At 42.7% G+C, this 12,826-nt stretch overlaps 1 protein-coding gene across 3 annotated transcripts in view; it reads left to right on the top strand.

Moving 5' to 3' along the window:
* The first annotated feature begins 2,798 nt into the window (after window positions 1-2,798).
* The window catches only part of pik3c2a (phosphatidylinositol-4-phosphate 3-kinase, catalytic subunit type 2 alpha), a 31,898-nt gene continuing 21,870 nt past the window's right edge, over window positions 2,799-12,826 (top strand). Inside the window, exons 1-4 of one of the 3 annotated variants that reach the window (XM_020924990.2) lie at window positions 2,799-2,955; window positions 4,891-6,001; window positions 12,158-12,255; window positions 12,340-12,494. In XM_020924990.2, coding sequence (XP_020780649.1) covers window positions 4,937-6,001; window positions 12,158-12,255; window positions 12,340-12,494 — 1,318 coding nt within the window. In that variant the 5' untranslated portion in view covers window positions 2,799-2,955; window positions 4,891-4,936. The other 2 variants (XM_055155112.1, XM_055155111.1) reach the window with 2 other exon arrangements.

The following is a 12,826-nucleotide window of genomic DNA, read 5'->3' as shown; positions in this document are numbered from 1 at the left end:
TCTCTTTCAGTCCCTCACTCCTCTTCCCTCCCTCCATCGTCTCACCCTCCTCCTCATTCCTTCTCCCTCCCTAACTTTTTTAATTTTCCTCTCATCTGCTCCCCCCATCTCCCTCTCCACCTGTTTTTCACTCCACTCTTCTCCTCCTTCTTCTCTCTTTTTTTCTCTCTCCTCTGCTCTCCCCTGTCTGCCCCACTCTCTTCCTTCTGTTTTCCTCTCCTCTTTTTCTTCCCTCCTCTCTTTGTGTCTCCCTCTGTTCTTTCTTCCCTTCCACTCTTTCTCTTCACATTTTCTATCTCCCTCCGTTTTTCCTTCCCTCTCCTGCCTCCCTGCTGAATTCTGTTAAGGTCTCACTCTCCTCTTTCTTTCCCTCTCCTCCTTCCTTTTTTTCTCTATCTCTCTCCTCTTCCTGTGAGAGGTATAATTTGCTGCTGCTGCAATCCACTGCAACTCTTTACAGTGATGCGGTCTCCAACGGCAACAGTCTATGAGGCGGGTACTATGGAGACGAGGAAAGGAGACGAGAAAGGATGAGAGGAGACGACGAAGGAGGGAAACTGACCAATCAGAAAGCCCTCCTAATCTGCTCAGGATAATATATTTTAGAAGAGTTGTACAAAGAATCCTTTTCATTATTCCTACTTGGACTTTTCCATTCAACATTGTTAAATATTTGCTTCATATTTCTCCTGTTGCTGATAAGTTTTCTACATTTAAGAATCTATGAGCTCCAATATAAAGTAATTGCCTTGCCTAGAACAGGGGTGGGCAATTATTTTTTCCATGGAGCCACATGAGAAACTGAAAATATTGTGTAGGGCCAGGCTCTTTATAAAAAAAAGCAGTAAATAGCATTGTGTGTTATGACTAAGCAATGAAGAAGTGAGATTGCCTTGCAAAAAATTAAAAAAAAAACACCTCCAAAATAAAAGCAATGCAGCTTTAGTCCATGCATGAGGTAAATTTATAAAATATGTTTCTTTTGTAATTTCATATTATCTTAAATGGGCCAGTCAGAGGCAACCAAAGGGCTGTATGTCACCCAGGAACTGTACAATGTCCAGGTCTGACCTAGAATGTTCCACAGTATGGCATTAAAGGGCCCATATTACCTTCTTTTCTGATCTCGGTTATAATGATTCCTCACCACAGACAGACCTGGAGTTGTGTTTTGTTTCATTCACACATGTTTAACACACAAACCCTACATATTTAGACTGACATCTGCTCTCAAACAGAAAACACTCTGTTCCACCTTATGATGTCACAGTTTAATAAAGGAAGTGTTCAACTGTGTTTTTAAACTCCATTCCTTCATTTGAATCTTTTGGATGATTTCTGATCTGGAATTGCCGATCTGCTGAACAAGGTAAAATGTTAACTTGAAATCTACCACAACATGACATCATAAGGTGGAACAGAGCATTCTGAGCTTTAGAGATGTAGACAGACTAATAATAAAGAATTATCCAAACCTGTGAATGAAACAAAACACAACTCCGGGTAAATTTTTGAGGAGTTTTTTGAGACTGCCCTTGTTTACGGCTAACATCATTATGGGTAATGATGCTCTGTTGTGTATTGTTTCACCTTCAGCATAGTTGAATGCCTGATTATATCTTATAGGGGTTCAGAATGTTTCAGTTTCACTTTAAAACTCCTTTTTTGGGGCCGGACTCAGAGGAAAGTAAATCTCAAGTTACAGCTACACAGTTACTCTTTAAATTACTTTTTCTTGAGTAGTAGTTTCCCCCAATAGTATTTTAGTCTTACTTAAGTAATTTCTCGGACCACTACTTCTATTTAAAGTGTCTTTAACATGGATTCTATTTAATTTGCTGGGATAACCTGTTGTAAATATGAATGACAGTTTTACACCAATCAAGAAAAAAAAAATTGTGAAGAAAAGTGCAAAAAAAAAAAAAAAAAAAAAAACATGTGGAGATTTTTAAAACACATTCATGAATTCCATCCAAATGTTGAGCACAATTTACACAGGAAACTTTAACTTTAATACTTTAAACATTATTTCAACAAAATGATTGGTTGTTTTGTTATATTTGTATTTGTCTAATTATAATTTCTGAGAGGAGAGACATTAGAGGAGTTTTTGCCCTGTGTTGGTTTGTTGCTAGGTAACAGTTATGAAATTCCCTAGGCCTAGTGGGATGTGACGATTTCGACCAGAAAGTAAAAAAAATAAAATAAAATAAAAAGTAAAACTGGGAAAGAATTTGTTATTTATTTTAGAAGAAGAATACTCTTAAATGTTTGGGTAACATTTTCGGCTACTCTAGCGCCTCTGACAGTACAGCAACAGCAGCACAACAGTTATGTAATCTCTCTCCAAATAATAAATAGACTTACTGTACTATAAAAACACAACTGCACTTTCTTTGTTTTTCCACTGAGCTTCGCTGTTCACCCTGTAATGCCCGGCTCTGTGCCCGCAGCAAGCGCTCCTTCCCCGGCGTCGCTCGGCACCAGCCCCCGCTCTCCTCCGGCTCTCCCCTCCTATCCTTCTCCTCCTTTCCTCCTCCTCTTCTCCTCCTCTTCCCCTCTCCTTCTCCTCTCTGTCTCTCTCCTCCTCCCCTCTCCGGTCTTCTCCCCTCCTTCTCTCCTCCCTGCTCCTCCAACTCTCCGTCTCTCTCCTCCAGTCCTCCTCTCCTCTTCTCCTCCTCCTGCCCTTCTCCTCCTCCTCCTCCTCCTCCTCTCTGGCTCTCCTCTCTCCTCCTGTCCCCTCCTCTCCTCTCTCCTCCGCTCCTCCTCCTCTCTCCTGTCCTCCTCTCCGCTCCTCCTCCTCTCTCATGTCCTCCTCTACTCTCTCCTCTCCTCCACTCCCCTTTCCTCCGCTCCTCCTCCGGCCTCCACAGGAACTGACGTCTACGGCCGAACAGACGCCGAAAAATGCCAGCGCAGGAAAAATGGCTCCGGTGTTCCGCGCTCCGCTGAAAGGTAAAGCCGCTCTGTCGCCTCCTTTCTCCGGGTAAACTTTTTAGATTTCACCGCGAGACTCTCGGCGCCATTTGCCTCCGTGAACCGAACCGTGAAACGAGCCCGAACCCCACCGGGCCGCTGTCTTCCGCGTTCGGGACTCTTGGATCTGTCTCTCCGGTACTTTTAAATAATTAAACCCGTGTTACTTACGTCTTGGACAGGCTATTAAAGACGGATACTTCAGCGGTAACTCCACACTTTAGCACCGAAGAGAAACGACTCCATTTTCCCAGCTTTAACGGACAAGTTCTGGAAAAGTGTCCGAAGTCTGTAAGGAAAAGTTTGGCCCGGACAGAACTGTGACAAACTGCATTAAAAGTGCATTTGAATCCGTTATTATTCACATTTTAATTATATTATCACTCCTTCAATGTTAATCTATAGATATTGCATTGTTTTACCGAAAATCAAGCATTTTAAACACTTTGAAAATATTGTTCAGCCGAAAACACTGAACCTCGTTTAGAAAACAAGCAAGTAAGTGTTTTACCTTTGATTCTGTAATGTATTCGCTTAGCATATGATTTCAAACACTTTAAACTCTTAATAAGTAGTGTTATTTTCAATTCGGTATAGTCTTTATTTAATGTTATAATTTCAGAAATAAGGTTGTAAGCTTCAAACCAGCCAAACTTCATTTGTTTGTTGAGCAAATCTCTTGCAAATACATTGGTTTGTGGTTAGGGACTTTTTTTTTTTTTTTATTTCTTCATAATTTTGAGGTTTTACATTTTTAACTGTCTGGAATGTGTTAAACAGCAGCTACAGTCAGACAGACCTGTAATAAACTATTGTCAAATTACACATTTTTGTACAGGTGTGAGTCACTTGAAAAAGGCTATGACTGAACCGGGACTAAACCCATACTAAACCGTTACTGGACCGGGACCGGAACCAGGACAATTTTTTTATAGCCCATCCTTTTGTAATGCTGTTGTGTAGTTGGAGACGAATCAGCGTTTCCTCTCCATAAACTTAAACTGTTACTGATTCTCCTTTTAAAATCTGTTCAACAATTCTGTCTGTGGACTTTGCACTCACATGTGTCTGAAGTGTTGAGCTGTCATCAGCAACACAATAACAACTACTGCTTAGTGCATTCTGACACAGTTCTGATTTATTCCTTGTTTTAATCTTGGTTTTAATACTGGTTCAGTTCTGGTTCAGTTCTGGTTTAGTTCTGGTTTGGTTCTGGTTTAGTTTTGGTTTATTCTGTTTCTGTGTCCCGATTTAGACCCATTACTGGATTCTTCCTGCTGTAGTCCCGTTATTCTCCTGAGTTCAGTCACTCAAATTAGTCCTGGTTTAATTTTGATTTATAACTGGTCTAATTCCTAGGTTTAGTACTTGTTGAGTTCTGATTTAGTCCTGGTTTAGTATCTGAGCTGGACTGTGACCTAATTTAAAGTCACAAAGTGTGAAAACTGTGTTAATCAATAAAGTGATCAACAACAGCAGGATTTGAATTGGCCAGTCTGATGTGACCGTTATAGCGGTCAGTGTTAAGTCCCGGAACTTCAGAACTTTTAACCATGTTATAGTTGTTTCCTTCTCATATACTCTCTGAACTTGTATTTAGAGTGATTCATGCATGTTTGAGTAATCTTTATTCTTCTGAATTCAAAACGTCATTGCACCGATCTAACCCCGTTTTCACTTCTACTGACACACTCACTGTGTCGTACATACTTAGTTCTCCAATTTTACTTTCCTAATCTTTGGTACATACAGGATTTGGCAGCATCATGTAGTCATGTTTGTACAAAGGAAAAAAAGATCAGTATAGCAACATAATGATCTACAGGTGTCATAGATCCTAACTGAATAGCACAATATTGTAGTGTAAATGTCTTAATGTCTTAATTAAACACATCTCTCGTGTTTCTGTGGCAGGCGCCTGACCTCTTCTTCTCTCTCTGATGGGCCTCTGGAGCTGACGATGGCGCAGATCTCCCAGACTCGCGGCGCCCCCGTGGGGAAAGAGGAGGCGCTGCGCATGGAGGAGGAGGCTCTGGCCAAATTGCAGCGAGAGAAACGACAGACTTTCCCTTCAAACGCCTCAAAACCTGCTCCAAAACTTGCGCAAAAACCCACACGGGCCAACTCGCTTCCACAGACCACACCCCTAACCTCGCCCCTCACTGCCTCCACCCGCCCGGAGAAAGACCTGATTGTGTTTCCGGAGGCTAAAAAACAGACGCAGGAAACGTTTAAAGACATTGATGTGGATAAACTGACCAATGAGGAGCTGGAGAAACTGCTACTGGATGAGAACTTTGCGGCAAATCGTCCGACAAAACCCGCTCTCCTCGGATTCAATCTGAGCGCCTCATATCCGGGTGGAATCCACAGCAGTGGCAACACCTTCTCACCAGCCAATCAGTGGACTCCGGTGCTCCAGACTCCACCCACCGCCAGCTCCCCGTCACCCCTTTACCCCACAGCTCCATTTCCTAAAGCAGGCACGTTTCAAAATGGCTTCCCTCCGTTCATGGCGTCTCCCTTCATCCCGTTCACACCACCTGCCGCGCTTGTGTTTCCAACCCCCGGCCCACCCAAGGTCGACCCCGAGATGGCAAAACTGTTTGATAAAATCGCCAGCACAAAGGAGTATCTAAAGAATGGGCGATCCGGGAGCAGTGACGCAGATCCGGCGCCAGCTCGGACCACTTCCCTCGAGCCCAAAGCCGTGAGTACGAATCCAGCTGAGTCAACCTCCTCCTCCAACATGGGGAGGTTTGATTGGCTAGACCTGGACCCGTTGACGAAGAGGAAGAGTGAGGCGGATGAGGCGGGGCTACAGGAACAGGAAATGGGTGCGAGCGAAGGCGATCCTTGGGATGCTGTGCTGAGGACAGAGGGGGATTCTGGGAGTTGTAGTGATAAAAATAGCGACGGATCTGAGGGGAGGAGCTCTGTAACGAGGAGGGTGGCATCTGGAGCAGCAGTCACACGCAGTCACTCCTTGAACACGCACGGAACATCGCCACATAAGAACAACCAGGTAGGTAAACACAACATGCAAACACAACACACAGAACAACTAAGTCATGGCTGTGCTCCTTGTCTTAAACCACATCCTGTTAATTTGGAACAAACACTGATGTAAGTCAAAAAAAGGAGTCAAATGTATTACATAAATGAGTTTTGTTCCTTTTAACAAGCAACAAAAGTGTAGCGCTGTCACAAAATTATTTACAAAAAATACTCTTAGTGACCTATCGGTACAACAGCCCACGATTCAATAGTGTGCCAAACAATACAATATATATTGATATTTCAATATTTTTGCATACCCCTACTTCTTGACACAGTGGGAAGAGTAACCTTTTTCTTAAGTAAGAGTACTGCTACACTGTACAATATTTTACTCAAGTAGGAGTAGGAAGTAATAGAAATTAGTCCTGGTTCAGTCCTGCTTTAATCCTGTAAACTTGCAGATTTGTTGCCATGGTTTAAAGTTAACATCTCTGAAATACTGGGCCTGTCCACATGAAACAGAAACTGGCATAAAGTTCAGCATCTTCTCTGTCAGTATAAATAAACTAAGAGGCACTGTGTATTCAATTGAATTACTCATTCATGGAGGTAAGACACTAGTGTAGCCACAGCTGCCCAGGGACAGACTGTAGGCATAGATTAACAGCCTCTCGTGTGTCAGTCTGCCCTGGGGCGTCTGTGGCAGTGTGTAATATTGATGTGCTCAGATGGCTCAGAGCTCAGGGCAGTGCCACAAAAACCTCTTTGTTCATAATTTACACTAGAACAGGCTTCAGGCTTTCTGCACATCTCAATACGGGACAGAAAAACAACATGGGATAATGAGAGGATTGGTTGTTTTGGAATGCTTATTTGTGGCAATTTTTCTGACAAATTTTGCAATTTGATTTTTGTTTTTCGAATTAAGGTTTTGTACTTCACATGTGAGAAGGCTGAAATCTGAACTTTAAATTATTTTAGAACATGTTTGTAGAGGTCTCATCTACAGGATTAACAACTTTTAGGAAGGGCATCTGGTGTAGTATGTAAATCCTGTAGTGTCTCATGGACCCTTCTTTCCTGCCCCCGGCTGGTGAGGTCCATCTGTCATATTCAGTCCCACTGAGACCTGAGGCCATATTTAACCTGCTCACAATGATGTAAGTACAGCTTATTCCTGGTTTAGTCCTGGTTTAGTCCTGGTTTAGTCCTGGTTTAGTCCTGGTTTAGTCCTGGTTTAGTCCTGGTTTAGTCCTGGTTTAGAGTCTGTGTCTAGTCCCGGTTCAGTCCTGATTCAGTTCAGATTAAGTTTTGCTTCAGTTAGGATGAAATATTATTGATTACCAACAAAAAAAACAAGATTTATTATCTAAAAGAGAGCATCAACATTATGCTATAAAAAGGTCAAAATTTTATATTGTATTGGACTGCACTAGTCATTAGCACAATATCCATGTTTCGTGGAGGTGGGCCAAGTTTAAAGTGATATTTCTCCATTAGTCCATTCACTTTGTGTGGAATACTTGGACCTCATAACACATTTACAGGCAGGTTTTAGTCTAGAGACTGAATCAGCACAAATAGACACAACAAAGCATTCTTTAGATCACTGCAACAGATATACACTACAAGGTAAGGTTCTCTCTACAGTCTGGTTTAGACCTGGCTTAGACCTGTCTTAGACCTGGTGTAATCTTAATAAATTTTGAGATTTATTTAAAACAATGAGTCTCCCATAGAGTTGTACAGGCTCCTGCCCTCCATCTGAGATAATGACATCTTCACATTCTAAAGTGTGAATAACCTGCACTCAGTGGCAGTGGTACAGCCGGAGAAGTGTTCCCCCCTCCAACCAGAAGGCGGCCAGTTCAGGTCCTTCCACTTCCTTCCTCTGTAGATAAGAAGTAACCTCTCAAAGTCACACCTGAGGACTGAACGAGGACTGAACGAGGACTGAACGAGGACTGAACGAGGACTGAACGAGGACTGAACGAGGACTGAACGAGGACTGAACGGGGACTGAACGGGGACTGAACCAGGGGACTGAAGGGACTGAACCAAGGGACTGAACCAAGGGACTGAACCAAGGGACTGAACCAAGGGACTGAACCAAGGGACTGAACCAAGGGACTGTTCCAGAACTAAACAAGGACCTGACCCAGGTCTTAAACTAGTCTAAACCAAGTTTGAACAAGGATCTGTTTTATGGATTTCTCAGCTGCTCAACTGCACTCTACGGTTTGTATCACTTTTCATTTAAAATTCATGAAATTGCTGAATTATTTTGGCCTTATATTTGCAGATGTCTGTTTGGATTTGTAATTTTTGTTACAGTAGACCTACAGATCATGCCTGTGTCTGCTTCATAGTTATAATCTATGACACCTGTGGATCAATATGTTATCATTTGGACATTTTAAATCAAAATATTCAACTAAAACAACTTGATTACGGGGCATTAAGGGGCAACTTGAAAGAAGTGTGCTGAATTCTGCCTTAAAAACCTGCGGTGCTCAATGGGAACTGATGTCGTTGTAAACATCACAACAAAACGCCACATGCTGTGGGCCCCTACTGCACATCACATTTTCTTTTGTTTTTTTCTTTTCATTTGTACCGCAGTGACAATGCTTCTGTCAAATCCTACTTGTATTTCTGGTTAAGAAAATTAAACTGGAGCATGAAGCATGTACATCACAATGGGCCTGTACCGGTAGTGGTAAAAACGATGGTAGATTGGAGCTATGACATCTTAAAAAAAAGTAATTAAAGATTGCTCAAACATGCACAAATCACTCAAATAGAACTTCAGGTGAGTAAATGGTGAAGGGAAAGAACTGTAACAAGGTTAAGTGCTCTAAAAAGACTTTTGCAGAATAGCACTGATTAATGATTATAAAGTTCCTTCATTACACTTCAAAATGTACCGGTAGTATATTTCTTTGTGGTGGAGCAGTGTGAGTAAAGGATATTTCAAGGACATTTCAAGTCAATAAAGAACTAAAACTAACATTCAAAGTTATTCCAGCAAGGTACTCCTGACCTGGATCTTTGCTTAGACCTGGTCTTTTGGGTCAAAGACTGTTTCATAATCAGAGACACAGCTGCACTTCTGTACTTTTACTCCCACACTGAGAACCACAGACCCCCTCCTTCAATCTTCCTCTCCCCCTCCTCCCTCTGTTTAAGGGTGAAGGTAGAGAGAAAATGTAGATATGGTAAGATGGAAGAAGTGGAGGGTATGAGTGAGAGTGAACTTTATCCTCCTCTCTCTCTGCCTCTCTGATAGTCACATTGAGTGTTACAGTGGATAATGACTCTTCTTAAAGAGGGGGTATTATACAAAATTCAGCTATTGTTCCCCTCATTAAAACATGCCTGAAGAGTTTTCAGATGTCATCCATGGATGTTTGGGAGAGATTGATAGATAACTCAATCTAGAAACTTCCTTACAGTTAGCAGTACGAGGATGTGCAAGGCTCCACCCACAAGCCTACGTCACCCATGCTCCCACGTGACAATTCTCTATAAATATACAAAAGCAGGATACAAAATTGTACACAGCAACTTAACAAACCCGATGCGATGTGCAGTAATTGTATCAGTGGGATGCACACTGATTGTGTTGTGATGTTGCTCTGAAGGGTGAGTGACTTAGCAGGGCAGCAAAGATGGAGAAACTCAGAGGTCAAAAACAAAAGTGAAACTTAAAAAAATGTGTTGATACATTGTTTTGGGCGAATATAGCATTTTCAAAACAATAAAAGGTAACATGGTGATCTAAATTTATGTGTTAGCAATTATTACCCCATAGAAGTAAAATACTCCCTCTTTAAATATGAGTGTCTCTACATCATTATTTGGCTGAGAGGAGCATGCGTGTTTTTGGGTGCGATGTTTTCAAACTCAACTTCTCTTGGTTTGACTGAGACAGGAAGTCTGTTAGATCAGAGTCAAAAGCAGAAGCTAGGGTTCCTCTTGTTGCACCAGAGCAGAGCGACTAGAGGAGAGGAGCAGAGGGACTAGTGAGGGGGAGCAGATAGAGGAGAGAAGAGGAGCAGAGTGAGTGAGAGAAGGAGCAGCAAAGAGGCAAGAGAGGAGGAGCGGAGGGATGAGAGAAGGAGAAGCAGAGAGGAGAAACTGAGAGATGAGAGGAGGAGAAGCAGATACAAGAGGAGAAGCGGAGAGATGAGAGGAGGAGGAGGAGAAAGCGAAGGAGACGCAGAGGGGAGAGAGGCAATAAGTGGAAAGCTGAGAGAGAAGGGGAGAGACTAGAAAGAGGAGGAGAAGAGAGGAATTCCAACGGCCATTGGGTCAATACATGAGGAATAATCTTTAAATTATGATGTTACGTATGTATGTTTAGAATGTTTTTGCGTCTTTTTAATGTTTCTGGTTAAAGACAAAATCCTTTAAATTGTATGCCTATATTTTTCATGTTTTCAGATCTTGGTTTTGTTTTGATTTTACAGTTTTTCTGCTGACTCAGGGTTCACTGGGTTTGAGGATCAGCTGAGAGAGAAAGGGGAAGGAGGAGAGGGGGAGCGAGTAGGGAGAGAAAGTTTGAAATAGAGAAGAGAGAGATGGAGGGTGAGAGTGAGAGAAAGAGGAGGAGTAGTGAAGAGAAAAAGAGGAGGAAGAGGGGGAGCAGAGGAGAAAAGAGGGTCTAAAGATCAGTGAGGGGGAAGAGATGGGGGAGAGGGGGCGAGAGAGAGGAAGGGGAGGTTAGAGGAGAAGATGAGAAGAGAGAGGAAGGAGAGTAGGGGAGTAAAACAAGCAACAGGACTAGCTGTAGCAAAGTGTGAATCAGAACAGAGGAGTGTTTAAAGCCATACTTCGGAACATGAGTCAGCTCTTTAGCACAGACTTATGGGAACAGGAAGTGGGCCCGACCAGAATAGGAAGTGGACAGGACGCACTGTTTCCTGAACTGAGGAAGAACATTCCTCACACGCTCTGAGGGAGGAGGGAGAGAACGAGGGATCATGTCGTCACTTATGCAGAAGGAGGAGGAAAGACGCAGAGAGGGAAAGAACAAGGGGTAACTCTTACACACCAGAGAAAGAGGGAGAGGGAGAGAAAGGGAGGGAAGTACTGAAAAGATGGAGATAAAGGGAGAGGGAGGGAGAGTTGTGGGGAAAAAAGAGGAAAAGTACAAGGGGGAAGAGGAGAGAGGGATGCAGAGAGAGAAAGAGAGGGAGAAGGGTCTGAGAAGGAGTGAGTAAGTAAGAAGAGAAGGAAGAAAGATACTAACAGAGAAAGAGGAGAGGGTAAAAATACAAGAGGGAGAAGGAGAGAGTGACAGGAGAGAGGGAGTAGATGGGAGGAGCAGAGGAGAGGAACAGTCCAAATATGCAACACTGTTAAAAATATTTCTGTCGATAAAACTCCACTTAAGAACTGATGATGAACAAGTTCCATCAGACTAACAGGGACTTAAAAGATCCTGTGAAAGTGTTGTGTCACCATCAAAAACAGACCTGGAGTTGTGTTTTGTTTCATACACATATGTTTGAGTAACCCTTTATTATTAGTCTGTCTACATCTCTGAAGCTCAAAATGTTCTGTCCCACCTTGCGTGTCATGTTGTGGTAGTTTTCAGCTTCAGTTCAGTTTTCAGGTAATGGCTTCCTTTTCTGTTTTGTTCTGTGGATGAAGTCAGTGTAAATATGCAGGGTTTGTGTGTTAAACATGTGTGAATGGCACAAAACACAACTACAGGTATGTTTGTGATGAGGAAACAACATTATACACCAGAAAATAGTGTAATTTGAGCCCTTTAAAATTGACAGTACCCAAATCTTCATATAATAAAGTAAAATGTGTCTTGCCCCAGTACAGATATATTGTTTAAGTGCACTGTGTACTGCCTGCATCTAACTATAAAGTTATTTTTTATTGTCTGACAATCAGGAAGTGTGTTTTAGCATACTAGATGTTCCTTTTTTCTGTTCCCAGAGTTGTGAAAGGTGCTTAGAAACTCAATAATTAGGATGCTCTGAATGCATTAGGTTATTTAGATGAACTCTAAATCATTGTATTACTGTTGGATGTGACCTTTTTTTTTGTTTGTTTTGGGGCAGCCCAGAGCTCAGATTGTTCAGAAAATGTGAAATCTTAAATGACCCTTTGAGCTGTGGAGCTGATGTTGGATCCATGTTTTAAATGTTTTGATTTTCAGGAGAAGAGTCGAGGCAAAGCTCTGGTGAAGAACGCTGCTCTAGATGAAACTGATGCCCAAAACCTGGAGCTGCTGTCATTCTGTCACCAAGTCACACAGTAAGAACATTTATTATAAGAAATATGGAGAGGGGCAGAGTAGCAGAGGAGAAGCAGAGAATGATTCTTGTCTCTTCCTCTCAGCCTCAGGTCTCAGTTCCTTCACTCAGACCCCGTCTCAAACCCGGGCTTTGTCCTGAGTCCAGTGATTCCTCAGAAAAACCTTTCAGATTCTGCCTCTGTCAAAGTCTGTATCGAGACCGCAGAGAGGAGCCAACCAGTCACCTTCACCTGCGATGGTAAAACTAGGGCTGGACTGGGACTAAACCAGGACTGGACCACGGACTGGACCACGGACTGGACCACGGACTGGACCACGGACTGGACCACGGACTGGACCACGGACTGGACCACGGACTGGACCACGGACTGGACCACGGACTGGACCTGGACAGGACTGAACAAGGTCTAAACAAGGACTGGACCACAGACTGGACCAGCACTCTGTGGCTCCTATTACAGTTGTTTCTGTCACACTGGAGTCTCTGTTCTTTGTTTCTGTTGGTCTTTTGTCTTTGGTCCAAATGTTTCCTCAGAACAGATCTGGGATTATTTCACTATAGAACTCAAT

This window comes from Boleophthalmus pectinirostris, unplaced genomic scaffold (genome assembly GCF_026225935.1).
Source record: "Boleophthalmus pectinirostris isolate CB_2022bp ecotype Guang Dong unplaced genomic scaffold, ASM2622593v1 HiC_scaffold_2, whole genome shotgun sequence".
In the NCBI taxonomy this organism is placed as follows: domain Eukaryota; kingdom Metazoa; phylum Chordata; class Actinopteri; order Gobiiformes; family Gobiidae; genus Boleophthalmus; species Boleophthalmus pectinirostris.
This window is presented reverse-complemented; position numbering and strand designations above follow the sequence as displayed.